This window comes from Protopterus annectens, chromosome 6.part0 (genome assembly GCF_019279795.1).
Source record: "Protopterus annectens isolate FY-2018-M chromosome 6.part0, PAN1.0, whole genome shotgun sequence".
In the NCBI taxonomy this organism is placed as follows: Eukaryota; Metazoa; Chordata; order Ceratodontiformes; family Protopteridae; genus Protopterus; species Protopterus annectens.
The window spans coordinates 817,451,491-817,469,984 of NC_056737.1; the positions used below are offsets into that span (position 1 = coordinate 817,451,491).

At 43.1% G+C, this 18,494-nt stretch overlaps 1 protein-coding gene across 1 annotated transcript in view; it reads right to left on the bottom strand.

Annotated features, from left to right (window-relative positions):
• HIF1A (hypoxia inducible factor 1 subunit alpha) overlaps positions 1-18,494 on the bottom strand; it is a 1,533,321-nt gene that overhangs the window by 1,183,295 nt on the left and 331,532 nt on the right. Inside the window, exon 4 of the mRNA XM_044074492.1 lies at positions 1,935-2,019. Within this exon, the coding sequence (XP_043930427.1) occupies positions 1,935-2,019 (85 nt within the window). The remainder of the gene's footprint in view (positions 1-1,934; positions 2,020-18,494) is intronic.

Here is an 18,494-nt window from a genome sequence, read left to right on the forward strand (position 1 = left end):
CCTTGGTCAGATCAGAGGGCCTCTGATCTGGAGAGGAGCTGGAAATGACCAATTGCTCTGTGGCTCTCGGCTTCAAAAACCTTTGATTCGAGGCGGACCGGGCTGGAATCGGATCTGGAGACTTGGGGTCCTATAACCGTGGTTTCTTGGTGGGAATTGGTTGAAGAGTAGGGGTCTTCCTCTTCAGATCAGAAGAAGAAGCCTTCAAAGGAGAAATGAAAAGTTCCCTCTTGAACCAGACCCCTTCAGGGGTAACCTGTTGTGGCGCTCTGCTAAGGCCCTGGGGTTTAAATGTGGCACAAAGGTCTCACTCAACCTCCCGGTGCGAAGTGCCAAAGCAATAAACACACTCCTCATGTGTATCGAAATAAGGCATCTTCCGACTGCATGAGGAGCGCTTTTTAAACCCAGCAGGCCTATCAGACATTCTAAAAATCTAAAGTTACAACTAATGCAGAAAACAACACAACTATCTGAAACTAGATAAGATTCAATGGCTGAAAGCAGAAAAAGGATGCCAAGGCCCACACACACAACTAGACTAACTAATCTAATGGGAAGGGAAGAACTATAAAAACAGTAAACTAAACTAGAAAACCACAACACTAAGATAAGCAAAGAAAAAAGGTAGAAACTTTATACTTAACCAGCCAGAGTCAGAGGACACACATCTGCACAGGAAGCACGGCAAACGGGATCTGGGGATTAGAGGGCAGCAGGGCATTATGGAAGGAAGAGGAGCCAGAGCCTTGGATCAGTCGGTTGAATAATGCCGGCACGGATTCTATGTCGTATCCAACACCCTGTGGTGATGAATGAAGACATGGATAACCATCAGATTATTATTCTCGCAAAACGAAAAAAAAAACTGAAATCCCAAAACACCCAGTTTTTCCCAGGGCAAGTGCAAACTTGACCAACTTAGGGATATATGCCCTTTTCCCAACCATAGTGTGATCCAGAGTTATATAGTTTGGGGTGGGGGGATGTAGCCTCCCCCCCCACCTAGGTGGGTTTCAGATACTACTGTGTGCTTTCATGAAGTTTTGGACAAGTGTTTACTTGCCCTGGGAAAAATGTGGGGTTCAGGATTTTAATTTTTGTTATTTCCGTCTCGCGGAAATAATGTTCAAGTATTTGGGCTTTCAAGCATGCAAAGTAGATCCATATATACGTGTCGTGTAAATTTATATACATATATATATATATATATATATATATATATATATATATATATATATACACACACACACACACACACACACACACACACACACACACACACACACACACACACACACGTACACACACACAAACCCAGTAACCCAGTAGGTGTAACGGTACCCCTAAAAAAACAAGGCCTATTTTCACTGGGCGTATTAAATTCATGTTTAGATTTCATTCCTGTATACAACTACATATTTCTGGGTTTTGGATTCAGTATTGTCATCTGCAAGCATTTAAGTTCCAAGCTAACAAATGAAAGAGATAAAGGCTTTTACTGTGTGCATAGCAATCAAAACGTATTATATAGCACAAAAAGAAAATTAGGAAATTTAAGATGGCTAGAAACGATGTATTTCATACTGAATGGCAAAAATACAGATAAACACAGCAAAATTCCCACCTGGAATGGGACAAATTATACAACAGGAAAAAAAGTCTAACAAGGCAGGAGTACAGGCGAAGGGTAACAATGAACTAAGGGAAATCATGCAATATGGACAGACTTTGTTGGACTTGCAGGGCCTTCTGTTTGTGCGTGCAATCTAGGTTTCTATACAGTCCAAGAAAAAAAGAAGCAAACGTAGCATGCATTTACTACATTCAGTTGGCACACCTTTTACAGATTTCTTCTTCTTTATAAATCCTGTTCTAAAAAAGTATAGCTGCAGTGCAGGGGATCTTTAGTAGTCCATGTAAACAAAACTTACCAATTCTGTGTGTAAGCATTTCTCTTAGCTCCTCATGGTCACAAGGGTGCATGAAGTCAAAGACACTGTGTCCAGTCAGTTCAAACTATGATACAAAAGAAAAGAGCATTTATTTTTCCAAGTCTTTCATGAAATGTACCTGTAAAAGCTATTTCTGCTGCCAAATTTTAAACCTGGAAATTCAGCTGCCAGCAGTAACCGAAGACTTTATATTTAGCTGTTAAAAGCTGACACACACTTAGGCTGCATTCCCTCTCCTTCTTCAAAGCAAAACATGATGTGCCAAGCAGTGTCTCAAAGATTTGACACCTGTGCCATAATCTGGTTGTAGACATAAGCAAACATCCCAAAAGGCACTAAAAAGATTTTCATAACAATTAAAGCTATCTTCTCAAAATTACTCAGCAACTATTAAGTAAACAACATCAGGACAAATATGGTTATTGACTGAGCAAACTTCTAAAACAGAAAATTTGAATGAGCAACTGTATTTCTCTTTAATACTACATCCTTTATCCTACTATCCTATCTATCAGATTTTAAAATAAAACAAGAAAAATATTTAAGAACAGAAAGGATTTCAATATCAAGTAGTTTTTGATATCTTAAGTATTTTCAATATAAAATTGTTTTGATACCTGGCATGCAACTCGGAACTAATGAAGTAACCTGTTAAGCATTGATGGATAACTCTGCAACTGCTGGCGCATCAAATCAATACTTCTGGAACATATTTCACTAATCATAGACAATGTCCTTTTTCCCCAAGGTTGCAGAACAATGGAGTTAGTATACAGAAGATGATGGGAGAGGTATGGGGGTCTCTTCCCATATGGTGCCCCATGCAAAAAAAAAAAAAAAAAAAAAAAAAACTGTTGCTCACTGAAGTCTGAAGTGGCATTCAGAGTTTTCAATAAAATGAGTCAGCACTCACAGAATTGTCCATCAAAGAGTTAACATGAATTCACTAGGCTCTTGTGGGATTATGATAACAATCTACAAAAGTTACCCTGAGAAATTCTTGAGTAATCCTTCCCTAAAATAAAAAAAGACAAACTTTTTCAGCTGACCCAGAAATAGAACTTAAATGATAAAAGTGTGTGTGAAAAGTGTTAAGAAGACAACATGCACAACAATCTTGTTTTCCTAGTTCTTCTGCAGTCATGTGAAGCACTTAAGTTTAACACAACTAAATAAATAATTCTGGCAAAGTTATCAGTCAAAGTCTTGACTAATTTTCTTATTTCAGCTGGTACAGGTCACCAGCTTTTCAATGTGTACAACAGTTCCAAATGTCATAGCTTAGAATTTTCACAGGTCAAAAAGTAAAAACTCAATGTCAGTGCAGCTCCATTTTATTATTTACTGTATAACATACATATATTTTAACTGTTCATGGGAAAAGATACTCTTGTTGCCACAGCAAGAAAAAAAACCTTAAGCCTACAAAAATCAAAGCAGTTAAGTGCCACAAACTGTTGATTCATGTTGACAGCCAAACATCTCCTTACTCAGTTGAGAAACAGAGCATAACCTTCTATTCCAAGTCAAACAGAAAGATCAATTTACCATTTCTTCACAAAAAGAAGTTATGTACTCGCCATAACTTTCCATGTTTATTGTCCATCTCGCCTTCATTCTTACTGGTTGGGTTCGGAGCCAATTCTCGGCTCCGACTCGGCCGAATACTAAAGCTCAAAGTCTTTCACTTGGCTCGTGGCTGAACACCTATCCCATCATGCAGTGATGTAATCCCCCAGATCTTGTTTGCTGCTAACCATAATAATGTGTTTACATGCATCATACCATAGAATACAGACATAAAGAAAAGTCAGAGAATCTCCTTGCCTACGGGAAAAAAAACCTCCAAGTCCTCCAGAAGCCTTGGGCTAGGGGAAGGCGAGGGTCGTAAGAATGAAGGTGAGATGGACAACAAACATGAAACGTTATGGTGAGTACACAACTTCTTTATGTTATATTATCCTATCTTGCCTTCATTCTTAATGGTTGGGACAGCATCCCTAGCACCACATTTCCTGGGTGGCTCATGGGAGTACACTTTTCAGTACAGTGGAACCAAAGGGGGCCCTGTCCCTGGAGGCCAAATCCACTTTGTAATGAGTGATAAAGGTATGGGGCCCTAGCCCATGTGGCAGCTGCACAAATACTGTCCATTGATAGTCTAGCTATATAGGCAGATGATGTTGCTATGGCTCTTGTAGAATGTCCCTTGACCTTGAAAGGTATCTCTCTGTTATTAGTTCTGTAGATAAAGGTGATGAAACTTGAAAGCCAGTTTGAGAGTGTGACCTTAGAAACAGGCATACCTTTTTTTTGCTTCTAAAAAGAAAATAAACAATTGGTCAGATTTCCTAAAATCCTTGGTTCTGTGTAAATAGAGGCGGAGTTGTCTGTGCACATCTAATTGGTGTAGCTTGCATTCTGTCTTGTTGCCATGATTGGGGAAAAATGCTGGCAGCTCAATATAGATTAGTCTGAGAACACACTTTAGCCAAAAAGAATAGGTTAGTTCGAAGAGATACTCTATCCTTACGAAAAATCAAGTAAGGAGGTTTAGTTGACAGGGCTTGCAGTTCTGAAACTCTCCTTGCAGAAGTAATGGCCACTAATAAAAATTGTTTTCCACAACAGAAATTTCAGATCACATGTTGATGAGGGCTCAAATGGAGGTAAAGTTAGATATGACAGGACAAAATTAAAATCCCATGGTGATAGGAGCTCTTTAATGGGAGGCTTAATGGGAGGCCTTAATAAGCAAGCATCTTTTAAGAAAGCTTTGCACAATCTGTGGGACATCAAGTTAGAGGATTCCAGTCACCCACATGAAAACTAGAAATTGCAGCTAACTGGACTTTAATAGTAGCTGCAGCGGAACCTTGATGAATGAGCTCTGCTAGGAATTCAAGAATAAAGCTGATTGGGGCAGAGAAGGGATCAATGTTTCTTGATGCGGCCCAGTATGAGAACCTCTTCCATTTACTGGAATACAACTTCATTGTTGAAGACTTATGTGAAGATACTAAGACATGTTTCACTGCCGGTGTGAAATTATGAAGTCTGACTAAACTTGGAACTGGAGCAGCCACAATGTCAATTTGAGGGTTGGAAGGGAGGGGTGGGTTGTTCCGGACGTATGAGTCGGAAGGTGTGGAACTGGGTCCAGAATCCACGGTTCCTCCTAAAGATGAGGCCAGAGGAAAGGAAACCAAATCTCACAAGCCCAGTATGGGGCAATAAGAATTAGCCTGCTTCCCAATTACTTGGCTTTCTGTATGACTTTGGGTATTAGAGGAAAGGGAGGAAATGCATAAAGCAGTCCCGGGGGCCAATCATGTACAAGTGTGTCCCTTGGTGACTCTCCTGGAGGGGGAGTAGGGCAAAGTAAGTGGTGCGAAGAGATCGAAGCAAGGCTGGCCCCATTTCCGGAAAATGAACTCCACTATCTCTTGTTTTAGGGTCCACTCGTGAGGCATGAGTATTGCCTTGCTGAGTCTGTTTGCTATCACGTTGGTTTTCCCCGGAATGCACATTGCTACTAGAAAGCATTGGGAATATGTAGCCCATTGCCATACTCAGAGTGCCTCTCAGCAATGGGGGTAAGATTTGGTTCCTCCTTGCTTGTTTATGTACCAGACGACCGACATGTTCTCTGTCTGAATTACAATTGTTCCTAATGGAAGAGTCCTGAAGTGCTTGCAACACCAACAGCACTGCTCTCATCTCTAGGACATTGATGTGCAAATGGGCCTCATGCTCCTGCCATGTGCCTTAGACCGTCCTCCCCAGATAGTGCCCCCCCATCTGGGAGGCGTCCGTGGTCACTGTCGCTGCAGGCTGTTGTAGGGTAAATGGGTGACCTAATGTCACTTCAATGGAAAGGGGCCACCATCATAGATCCTTCTTGCATGACTGATTCTGATCTGGTGAGTTCTTGAAATGACCATTGAGAAAAAAGGAGTCACTGCAGAATTCTCATGTGCATCTGGGCTAGGGGAACTAGGGTTATTGAAAAATACCAAAACGAAATAACCAAACAAATCCACAGGCAGGTAGAACAGACCAGATAACGATAATTAGCGTAAAATTTATTAACCATAAAAAATAAAATAAAATCAAGCGCTTTTGCCCGGCTGAGTACCAGGCTTTATCAAGATACAAAATTCCCCAAAATAGAAGCTTAAATAACTTAATACTGTAAGTCATGTGACTTGTTAATTATTGAATTGAACATATAGTATACTATTAAAGTACTAGCAACAGTTTAAAAGTTGACAAACAAATGTAAGCCGTGTGTCAAATAATCCTCAATACATAAAATACAATTGTGTTGAAAATTATACTAAAAACACCATGTAAAAATTTTTTTTATGAAAATATTTCATTGAAACTTATATTTCTAATAAACTGCATAAAAAATCACAACTTAGCTTTCCTTAGTTTGAGCACGCTCACAATGTTAATACTCTCGTTAAGACCAGGGGGTCTAGTGGCATTTAATTTGAGTTGCCACAACAGATTTTTTAAACATCTTGGCTCTTGCCCTAACATGCAGCTTAAATTCATTGTCCTTGAACAGGTTATACAGGACCACAGAGGAGGTGACTGGGAAGCCCGTCTTGAATACAAAGAGCTGTTGTGGCAACTCAAATTAAATGCCACTAGACCCCCTGGTCTTAACGAGAGTATTAGCATTGTGAGCATGCTCAAACTAAGGAAAGCTAAGTTGTGATTTTTTATGCAGTTTATTAGAAATATAAGTTTTAATGAAATATTTTCATTAAAAAAAAAAAAATTTTACATGGTGTTTTTAGTATAATTTTCAACACAATTGTATTTTATGTATTGAGGATTATTTGACACACGGCTTACATTTGTTTGTCAACTTTTAAACTGCTGCTAGTACTTTAATAGTCTACTATATGTTCAATTCAATAATTAACAAGTCACATGACTTTAGTATTAAGTTATTTAAGCTTCTATTTTGGGGAATTTTGTATCTTGATAAAGCCTGGTACTCAGCCGGGCAAAAGCGCTTGATTTTATTTTATTTTTTATGGTTAATAAATTTTATGCTAATTATCGTTATCTGGTCTGTTCTACCTGCCTGTGGATTTGTTTGGAACTAGGGTTATTGTTGCTGCCATGGTTCCTAGAACTTTTAAGACTGTTTTCAGTTTCACTTTGGTTGTTGGCAGAAGGTTGGAAATCTGTTTTCTGAGTAGGGATACCATCTCCGCAGTTAACTCTGCCATCATGGAGACAGTGTCGAGATCTGCTCCTATAAATGTAATATGCTGACATGGCAACAAGGCAGATTTTTTTGAATTTATTGTTATCCCCAAGTGAGAAAAAAGTTGTAATGTGACTTCTCTTGCCTGTTGTAGAAGATGCCTAGTGGTGGCAGTCAGGAGCCAGTTGCCTAGGTATGGAAACACTTGGAATTCCATTCGTCTCAAGTGAGCCGTGACTACTACCATACATTTGGTGAACACTCTGGGGGCTGTAGTGAGATCAAAGGGCAGAGCTCGGAAATGGTAATGCCTGGCTCCCAGCCGGAAGTGCAAATAACTCCTTGATGGCCTGTCCATTTTTATATGGTAGTACGCATCCTGGAGATCTATCGAGTACACCCAATTGTCTTTACCTAAAAAGGGAAGAATAGACTGCAGTGTCACCATTCGGAACTTTGCCTTCTTTATGAAATTGTTTAGATTGCTGAGATCCAAGATGGGTCTCCAGTCTCCTGTTTTTTTCGGCACTAAAAAGAATCTCGAGTAAGTTCCAAATCCTATTTGGTCTGCGGGGACTCTTTGGATGACTTTTTTCCAGCAACTTTTGAATCTCTACAGTTGCCTGTTCCCTTTGACTGGGTGGAACATCTGGGATTTTTCTGCCGTGTGGACCGGGAAGGCAAAATGGAATGGCGTAACCTCTGGATACTATACTTTATACCCACTTGCCTTTTGTGATCTCTTGCCAGGCTTTCGGGCACAAAGATAAACGCCCCCAACTGCCTCCAGAGGAGGGCAGGCGGGTCTCCTTTCAGGAGCGGTGGAAGGGTCAGCCACGAAAGGAATCACGGTCACCATGATTTTGCAGACCCCCTTTGCCGTATGGACGTCTACCATTATTGCATCCCTCTGTGCCCCTGGGCAAGGATTCACCTCGTGTGTCTTGAAAAACTCCCTGGGATTTTATGAACCACATTTTACCACCCTTCTGACCCTTAGGATAGGGTCTGGAAGGTAAGGAAAAACATACTCCCAACAGCAGAGAGAGTTTTCCCTTCCTGCTCTCATCTGTTGAGTGTGTCTGACTTTTGGTCCATAGAGTGAAAGGGGCGTTGACAAAGGTAGACTTGAAAGGTTCCACAAAATTACACAAGCGCATCCAAGTGCGTCTCCTTAGGGAAACTCCTTAACCCGCTGCCCTGCTTGCTCCATCCGCTGCGTAAGAAATCAGTCTCATGGAGGAGTCCACTACAGAATTTAAGGTGGACAGCTGAGAGGATATCTTATCTGAGACCTCTTGCAGCTAATGTACCTTGAAAAGCATCTCCTAACTCTTTCAGGAGATCTCTCTGAAGTCTAGTGAAGTGCATTAGGTAGTTCAGCGATCTAAGGGCAAAAGTCGCTGATGTGAAAATACGCTTTCCATATCTGTCCATTGTTTGAGACTCCTTGTCCAGTGGATTGACAGATGAGGACGTTTTGGAAAGTTCCTTCTTAGTGGCTGCTGCCACCACCATAGCATCTACAGGGACGTCTTTTGTAAGAAATACTTTGTCTGTTGGGGCTGTAATAAATTTATTTGGCCTCCGAGGTACCGGTTCTATTGCATCTGGTGACTCCCATGCCTTTCGACTAACTAGTTCCATGAGTTCATCAAAAGATGGAGACACCCAAGGTGGCTAAAAGTTGAGATCTAAAGGCCTTCAGGTACATCGACTCCTAATCAGAAGGGTTGATGGGTTTCCAGCTGCCTCTCTGTTTAAGGATTTCTAGGATATCCGCAAAGGAAATGCCCTCAGAGGGAGGCCGTGAGGACCCTCCTGACTCCTCGAGTTCAGTGCCCGAGGTGACTGACTCATCTGGCGAGTCCAGGTGCTTCCTCTTGCAAAGTCTCTTCCGGGGAGCCTCCTCAGAAGGGTATTCTGGAGAGATCTCAGGAGACTGTTGTTCGCCCAATGGGGCACCCTGAGGCCCAGAATCTCCGCTGTCCTGTGACTGGGGTGGTGCAGAGTCAGAAGCCGGTGCTTTAGGGGGAAGGATGTCAGTACCCTTGTGTAGAGCTGTGGGGGGGGGGGGCAGAACACTCCTCATCAGCTCAAAAGCAGTCCCGTCGCCCCTGCTCCAAGGACACCTCCGGTTCTGAAGAAGCAGAGGGAATCGCTGGTGCCAAGGGGACAGGCTCCAAACCCGGTGTAGGAGCCGAGCTTACCCGCGCTGAAGCCCTGAGACGCAAGCTTGGAACCAAACAGTCTCGGGTCCAAGCGTCCCCTTCGGATCTGACTGGAGAGCATCGGCTCCTAGACATCATGGACAGCATTGAGGATGTCGAAGCAGACAATGGTTCCGAAATCTCCAGAGTGAGTCTCAGCAATGAAGATTCTACTACAATGCGTACTAGACATTCTGGCTCCAATGTTCCAGCATGGCTCAGAGGAGGAATAGATGTGGATGAAAAGACCTTTAATAGCTCTGGAACAGACTGGGTTGAAGCCGAGAAAAGGTTTGCCGGCGACTTCAACAGTCTGCACACCACCCTATCCACATCGTCATCCAATAGGCTCCTGGAGGACCTAGAAGAAAGGGTAGGCGAGCGAGATCTCTGTAAAATGGGAAACCTCAGAGTAAGGGATACTGGTAACAATTCAGGAGACTGGCACCAAAGCCTGTGGCACAGAGGAGCTTGGTTTGTCTCATCCAGAAGGTCTTGGATCCGATTGGGTTGTTTCTGCTGTCCTCCCTGGTGGTTCCGAATGGCCAGAAGTTGAATTAGATCTCTTGGTAGGTTTGTCAGTTTTAGATGGGGACTTAAGTCTTACTGGAGGTGCTCTGACTTTCTAAACTTTCAAAGAAAGGAGACTGCAGAAGCCCTCTCTAGTAAAACCCCTAGAGCTAAAGGAATGGCAGAAGGTACATGTTTCTTGTAAATGGATGGCTCCGAGACATACTCATATATGACCATCGGTCAAGGACATTTTCTGGGAGCACATTTGACATTTCTTTAGACATTATGTCACAACAAGCTATAACTATTTTTGTATAAATTCAAACCACACGCTGAAAAGGATTATATTATCAAACTACAATCTGAAAAGGATTATATTAAAATGTATATAACTAAACTAAAAGTGCACACCACTCTGACAGATCTGTCTATTGTAAAGTCAACAAAGGAAACTTAACTAGTCTAGAAAAGGGAGAAGGTTAACTATACCCTCTAACTTAAATAGGCACAAGCTTAGCTAACTGCCTAAGGGGAAAAACAACCACACATTACAACACAGAGATTGGAAGCACTTCTAACTTAAACAGTGTTCCAATAAGAAAGTACAACAAAACCCCTAAAAGCTATGGGCTTTGCAAGTTAAACGGGATAGGAGAAAAGTACAGTTTTGTACCTACCATAAATGTAGATGTCCGATAGGTATGCATCTGCAGTCATAACATATGGGTTGTCCTGCCTCAGGCAGCCCTTCGGTCGGCCGGATTCCAAAGTCTGGGTCTGGCCTCGGCTGATGTTGCACTTCACCCGAGGTCATAGCTCCTGGGGTATAAAGGCATCAGCCGACGCCATTTTCCTCAGTGTTTCTTGCCCTAGATGCCAGGTACCCTCTAGGAAGGCTAAATTTGTATAAAAGTAGAAAATTCCAAACAGTAGAAATCAAAAGGTATATATACATATATACATACGAACAAATACACCACAATAGATTCCCCCAGCTAGCTAAGAGAGGGGTAAGTACCCTAGGAATACCACAGAGGGGAAGGAGGGTGGGTAATCCTGACTGCAGATGCATACCTATCGGACATCTACATTTATGGTAGGTACAAAACTGTACTATGTCCTTCAAGGATGCATCTGCAGTCATAACATATGGGTAGAATACCATAGCCAAACTGGGGGAGGAGGCACTAAGATAATGACGGTGTAGTTAAGATCCCTTGTAAAACTGCAGTTCATAACCTGATCGGGATCTGGAGTATAAAGGAAGATTGTAATGCTTGGCAAATGTATGCACGGAGCTCCAAGTAGCAGCTTCTAAAATGTCTTTGGTAGCCACACCTCGTAGGAAAGCTGTAGTGGTGGCTGTAGCTCTTGTGGAGTGAGGCCTGATATTTTCAGGAGTTGTCTTTCCATGAAATGAGTAGCAGAATCGAATGCAATTTCATATCCATTTTGATATTGTCTGTTTTGAAATTGCTTTTCCTTGCACTCCTGTTGCATATGCTACCAGAAGCTGGTCAGTTTTCCTGCTGGCCTTAGTTCTGTCCAGATAGTAGCGCAGTTGTCTGTGTACATCCAAGGTGTGTAGTAGTTTTTCCCCCCTGTTCTGTGGGTTAAGGAAGAATGTAGGTAAATGAATAGCTTGGTTCAGGGATACTCTGGATACCACCTTTGGCATAAAAGTAGGATTGGTTTTTAGAGACACTCTATCCTGGTGAAAGATAAGGAAAGGCTGCACTGCCATTAATGCCTGTAACTCGGATATCCTTCTTGCTGAAGTGATTGCTAGCAGGAAGGCAGTTTTCCAAGATAAGAACTGTAAGTCTGCTGTTGCTGCTGGTTCAAAAGGGGGAAGTGTTAATTTTTCTAGCACAAAATTGAGATCCCATGCAGGCAGAGGTGGTTTCCTTGGAGGTTTTACATTTTTGATTCCTCTCAGAAATTGTCTGAGGAGAGGATGAGAGAAGACAGGAGGATCCATGTTGTAGTCTGCAGAAATTGCTGATGCATGAATCTTAATGGAAGAATAGGACAGGCCATTGTGGAACAGTTCTGCTAAGTATTCTAGGATGTGTGCTAGGTTTGCCAGTGTGACATTTCTTCCCTTTGCTGCACTCCAAATGAGGAATCTCTTCCATTTGGCTGAATATGTTTTCCTTGTGGAGGGTCTGCGAGCCTCCAGGATAATGTCCTTAACCCTCTGAGATAAAACAGGTTGGGTTTGTTTTATGCAATTTTCCAAGCAGTTAGCTGCAGGGTTTTTAAGTCTGGATGCAGGGTCTTGTAGTTGTTCTGCGTTAGAAGTAAAGGACATAGAGGTAGAGGCCATGAATTCGTCCGAGACATGCTTCTCAGTAGCTGGTACCAATGCTGCCTTGGCCAGTCTGGAGCTATCAGAATTACCTTTGGCTGTTCCTCTCTGATCTTTAGTAGAACTTTGTACATCAGTGGGAGAGGTGGAAAGGCATATACTGTCAGGGCCTTCCAGCTGAAAGAAAGGGAGTCCACCCTCCAGGCTTGTGGGTGGTACACTCTTGAGCAGAATTTCTTCAGTTGATGGTTGAGTGGGGAGGCGAACAGGTCTATCTCTGGCATTCCCCATTTCTTTGTTATGGTTTTGAAGATATCTGGATGCAGCATCCATTCGTGTGCATCCGTGGTAGTTCTGCTTAAGCTGTCTGCTAGTGAATTGTCTTTCCCTGGTACGAATCTGGCCTGTAGTTGGATGTTGAGATTCAGGCCTAAGTTCCACAGGTCCATTGCCATCCAGCACAGAGGGTATGAATGTGTGCCTCCCTGTTTGTTGATGTACCACATGACTGTGGTATTGTCCGTCCTTATCGGCAGGTGTCCTTGCTGGAGGAATGATTTGAATGCCTCGATTGCATGCTTCACTGCCAGCATCTCCTTTAGATTTATGTGTAGATTCAGCTGGTCTTGGGACCATAGGCCTTGGATACACTTGTCTTCCATGTGTGCCCCCCAGCCTAGGTCTGAGGCGTCCGTGGTGATGATCTGCCTTGGTTGTGGTTTGTTGAAAGGCAATCCTCTGTTGATCTGGCAGGCCTGAGCCCACCACAGGAATTCTTTTTTCAGGCATGGAATGATTGGTATCCGGGCTTCTAGACTGTGTCTGTGTTGAGACCATACATTCCTTAGGTACCATTGTAATTTTCTCATATGCAGCCTGGCATGTGGGATCAAGATTATGCAGGATGCCATGTAACCCAGGGCCTGCAGGACTTTCCTTGCAGTAAGCTGAGTTTGTCTTGTTAATGTCATGAAGTAGACTGGTAGTTGCTTTTGTTTTTCTTCTGTGAGAAAAGCCATCTGAGTTATTGTGTCAAGTTCTGCCCCCAAAAAAGTTATCCTTTGGGATGGCACTAGTCTTGACTTTTGTATGTTGACTGTGTATCCCAAGGCTTGCAGCACTTGTATGACATAGGGCAAATCCTTTATTATTTTTGTCTTGTTGTCTGCTTGTATTAGGCAGTCGTCCAGGTATGGGTAGATTTGAATTCCCTGAAGCCTGCAATGTGCAATTACTGATGCCAGGCATTTCGTGAATACTCTGGGCGCAGTAGATAAGCCAAAGGGCAATGCTGAGAATTGATAATGCTCTGATCCTGCAAGAAATCTGAGGTGTCTTCTGCAATCTGGTCGTATAGGGACGTGCAGGTATGCCTCCTTGAGATCTAGAGTCACTAGCCAAGACTCCTTGCCCAACATGGGAAGAAGTTGCTGTAGGGTCAGCATCTTGAATTTTGGAACAATGAGATATGTGTTCAGTGCGGACAAGTCGAGAATAGGCCTCCATTGATTTTCTTTTCTTGGTACAAGGAATAGTCTGGAGTAAAATCCTTGGCCTTGTTCCATAAATGGTACCTTTTCTATTGCTCTCATCTTTAGTAAGCTGGTTATTTGTTTTAGAGCCTCTGATTTCTGGCTTGGTGGAAGGTTTGGCATTCCTCTCTTTTTTGGTAGAGTGTGGAAGTGAAACCTGTAGCCTTTGTCTATTGTTTGCAAAGTCCATTTGTCTCCTGTAATGCAATGCCAGTTTTTTGAGAATAAAGCTAGCTTTCCGCCCAAGGGTGCTTCCAGTTGTTCCCTGGTAGGCGGAATCAGAGCCAAGTCATTGTGTCTGTCCTGTGGAAGTGGTTGCAGTCGTAGCTGTGGCGGCACTTCTTTGGTTGGCAGGTTGCCATTGACGACCCCTGTAGGCACCCCTTGATTGACCTCTGCCTCTTGGGCGTCTATTTCTGCCTCTCTGTGCTCTGGATGTGTCTGGAAAGGACCAATTTTTTGAAGGCCAATTTCTGCTGAACCTAGGAGGTTGGACCTGCAGAAAATCCTTGACTGTTTGGACAGATTTTGCTTTTTCTTCCACTTTCTTTAGTACCTCCTGTGCAGGGGAGCCAAATAAACTTTGTTTCTCCATAGGGGCATCTAGGAGTTTAGACTTAACATGGTCTGGTAAGGACTGTTCTTTTAGCCAGGCATGTCTTCGAATCACTGCTCCAGTCATAGCTGATCTAAATGAAGCCTCCAGTGCATCATAGCCACATTTTAAGAAATGATTACTGACCTGCTGAGAGTTGTGTACCAAATCCTGAAGGGACTTACGGTCTAAAGGATCAGGAGAGGACAGCTTTTTATTCAGCTGATCTAACAAAAATTCCTGGTACTGTATCATGTGAAATTGACAGTTTAAAGCCCTGGCAGAAAGAGTAGCAGAAGTATAAACCTTTTTACCCCATCTCTCTAATGCTCTAGATTCTCTGTCAGAGGGTAGGGGGCTTTTGGCAGAGGCAGCTGCAACACCTTTAGGGCCCTGAGAAATGGTTTCTGGGTCTGCAGCATGGGCCTTATACAAGTGGCAGTGAGAATCCGGGACCCTGTAGTATCTGTCAGGTTTGGCAGGGGCCGGGGGAAGAGAATCAGGGGCAGTACTGGCATCATTGTATGCATCATCAACAGCAGATAGTACAGGTGGTATGGCTAAAGGCCTATGCTGTGGTAAGTGTAAAAAGGTCCTTAGCCTTTTCCTAGAATCAGAGAAATCCTGACCCTGCCATTGGAAGTATTCCCTCATTGAGTGTACAGTTTCCCCAAATGAAAATTCTTTTGGAGGGGAGGCAGAAGGAATGGAGTCTTCTGCATCAGAATCCTCATAAGGTGAGTAAGGTCCTTCATGATGGTCAGATAAATCTGAACCATCCGAGGAATAGTCAGAGGAGAGAGGTTCAGGGGGTTCAGTCCTAGGCCTCTTTTCAGGAGGGGGTTGTGAGGCCCTGTCTGGGTGAGGTTGGGATCCCCTGATCAGAGAAATAAGGTCCTCAGCAAGGCTGAGAATCTGAGTACTTGAGGTAGGTCTGTGAGAGGGAGCCTTTGTAGGCAAGGCCTTGGAAAGTTTAGCTGCTTTAGCCCTGGAAAAGGCCTTGATAGACATAGAAGCAGGGGGTCTAGCTGCCCCACGTGCAGGAGTAGAGATGTCCAACGGAATGGTGTCGGACAAATCTTGCGTGCCTGCTTCTTCAGTAGGAATATCTGTAGTGGCCTCGGTTGTCGGAGGCATGCCTTTGGCCGAAGGGAGAACCGAGGTCTCGGTTTCCGCCGAAACCGAGACACTCACGGTAGGCCTAACCGTGGTTTCAGCCGAAACCGCGGGCCGCGAGTGTCTGTCCTTTTCCTTGCGTTTTTTTAGCTAAATGTGTAATCGGAGTCTCCGATGGCATTTTATATGCAAAAGCGGAGCCAAAAAACTCTTCAGCAAACTCCGACCGACGTCTAAGCGTCCGTCGGTTGAAGGAAGCACAGGCTAAACAAGCTGATACGTCGTGGTCTGGGCCTAAGCAAGGAAGGCAGTAAGAGTGGAAATCCTTATGAGGTATTTGTTTCCCACAAGTTAAACAATTATTTACTTTGTCTGACATCGGCTGAGGCAAGAAAGAGTCCCCAACGGGGTACTTAGCTTTTTTAGAAGTCTTCGGTAGCTGAAATCTCTGGATCTGACCGACCGGCACTTGCGAACAGCTTCTGCTTCAGGCACCGCGCGGCAAGAAAGACTGAGGAAAATGGCGTCGGCTGATGCCTTTATACCTCAGGAGCTATGACGTCGGGTGAAGTGCGACATCAGCCGAGGCCAGACCCAGACTTTGGAATCCGGCCGACCGAAGGGCTGCCTGAGGCAGGACAACCCATATGTTATGACTGCAGATGCATCCTTGAAGGACATCAATGACCAGACGAGGGAAGCGACGGCCAACCACAAAAGCCAAATACGGCGAAATATATACATGCAATAAGCACTAATAGCAAGAGCAAAAAAACCACATTATATTATCAGAAATATGACTGACTAACTAATCTTAACACTAATTACAAGTAACTATAAGAAAAAAATATATAGATTTTAATAAAAAAATCCAACACTTAGCCATGACCAAGATGAAGAACCTCTGATCTGTTTACGTGGCAAACGAGATCTGGGGGATTACACCACTGCATGATGGGATAGGTGTTCAGCCATGAGCCAAGTGAAAGACTTCGAGCTTTATTATTCGGCCAAGTCGGAGCCGAGGATTGGCTCCAAACCCAGCCAGTAAGAATGAAGGCGAGATAGGACAAAATAACATCCAAAAGATAAAAGCTCTCTTCCTCCAAGATCAAGGACATGGTTATTATTTATCAATACAGATGACTGCAAGAAGGAGCCTAGAAAATAGGCAAAAGGGAGCTAGAATTTATTGGATAAAATTAGCAAAGGAACCAAGGTATTGACAGTAAGTAACTTAGGAGGGAAAAGTTACTGTGTGGGATGAAGCCAAGCAGAAGTCTGGACTACGAGTTGGAGACTGATTGACAGAGTATAATCATATGAGTCTTAAATGAAAGACCACTTCTGAGTTTAGTTTATAGCAGAGTTTAGAACAGAGGCTGCTGTTAAAAAAATGGATAACTGGTAGGGCACGTCTCACTGGTGAAATGAGAATGGAAAGGCAATATGCAAACAATGCGATAATATTTGCATGAATTCCAAGTATGCAACAAAATCTAGAAGGTTTAGCATTTTTTGCAGGGAATTGTGTGCAACGGTACTTTTATTCACCAAAATTTTTCCACAGGTAGTCAGCAATTGCTGGAGGTGTCATGGGAAAGAAAGGGGAACTTGGGAAAGAACAGTTGGGTAAGTAAACTTACAGTAACTGTTGAGGTTTTAATGGACTGCAAAAGCCTACATTATGTGAGTTTACCCCACCTGCACCAGCCAACTTCCAAAAGCTTTAGGCATCTTCCAGACGCTCCTCCTGCCAGAAGCACATGGTGCGCTCCCTTTAAAAGGCAGGAGGAGCATCAAAAGCTTCAGAGAATTCTATTGTCTAGGAGTAATACAATAGCCCTGAAAATGTGTTTTAGGAAACTGAAAAAAGTGCAGTTGTGCAAGTAAATTTACCAACTGTATTCACCAAAATAAGCTGCCGACCCTTCTTAAAACACGAAGGCCACCTTTAATGTTAAAATTCAAACCATCAAGTTAGCGCTTTCGTCTTGCTCTAATAAGCAAGACTTCCTCAGACAATTCTACAATAAAACAAACCAACTTAAATACTCTGAGTGTCACATGATTCATTTTACATTTAAAAAGTATCATATGTATTGTAATCAAATCTTGCCATTCTGAATACTCTAAGGTTAAATATGACCTAAACTGACAAAATGGGGAGGAAGTGGTGAAAAAGCAGTATATAACACTGTACAAATACAAATATAAATGCAACTATAAATAGTCCAAGAAAAGAGCAAAAACCAATAAAAAACAAAATCCAAGGCAATGAACGCAGCAGAGGATACATAGTGTGAAGAAAAAGTACAGTTTTGTACCTACCATAAATGTAGATGTTCGGGTGTTCACCCTGCTGCAGTCATCACACTTGGGTTATCCTGTCGTCAGGCGGTCCCGCAGTTGGCCGGAATTCCAAAGTCTTGGTCCGGCGTCGGTTGCTGTCGCTTCTTCCCTGACGTCAGTATGCCAGGGGCATAAATAATGCATCCGACGCCATTTTCTTCAGTTTTTCTTGCCCCAGATGTCAGGTGCCCCCAAAAAGGTGGTCAGTAATTAGTACCAATTTAAGAAATTTTAGCACAAACACAAAATCCATCCAGCTATAAGCAAATACATCAGGAAGGTATTGTAGAGATTTAGCCAGTTAGATCAGAGGGGAAGGAGGGAGGGTAACCTGAACTGCAGCAGGGTGAACACTCGAACATCTACATTTATGGTAGGTACAAAACTGTACTATGTTCATCGTGTTACACTGCTGCAGTCATCACACTTGGGTAGAATCCCAAAGCTAAGGATGGGTGGTGGAGTCACAGAGGGTTAGAGGAGGCTAGAAGGCCCTGCAGAACTGCAGTGGCGAAGCCAGCCCTAGTCTTAGAGTAAAGTGGTAAGTGATAGTGTTTGGTAAAAGTGTGTACTGAACTCCAAGCTGCAGCTTCCAAAATCTCCTTGGTTGGAACCCCCCTGAGGAAGGCTGTAGATGTAGCTGTTGCCCTGGTAGAATGGGGCCTAATGGTAGCAGGAAC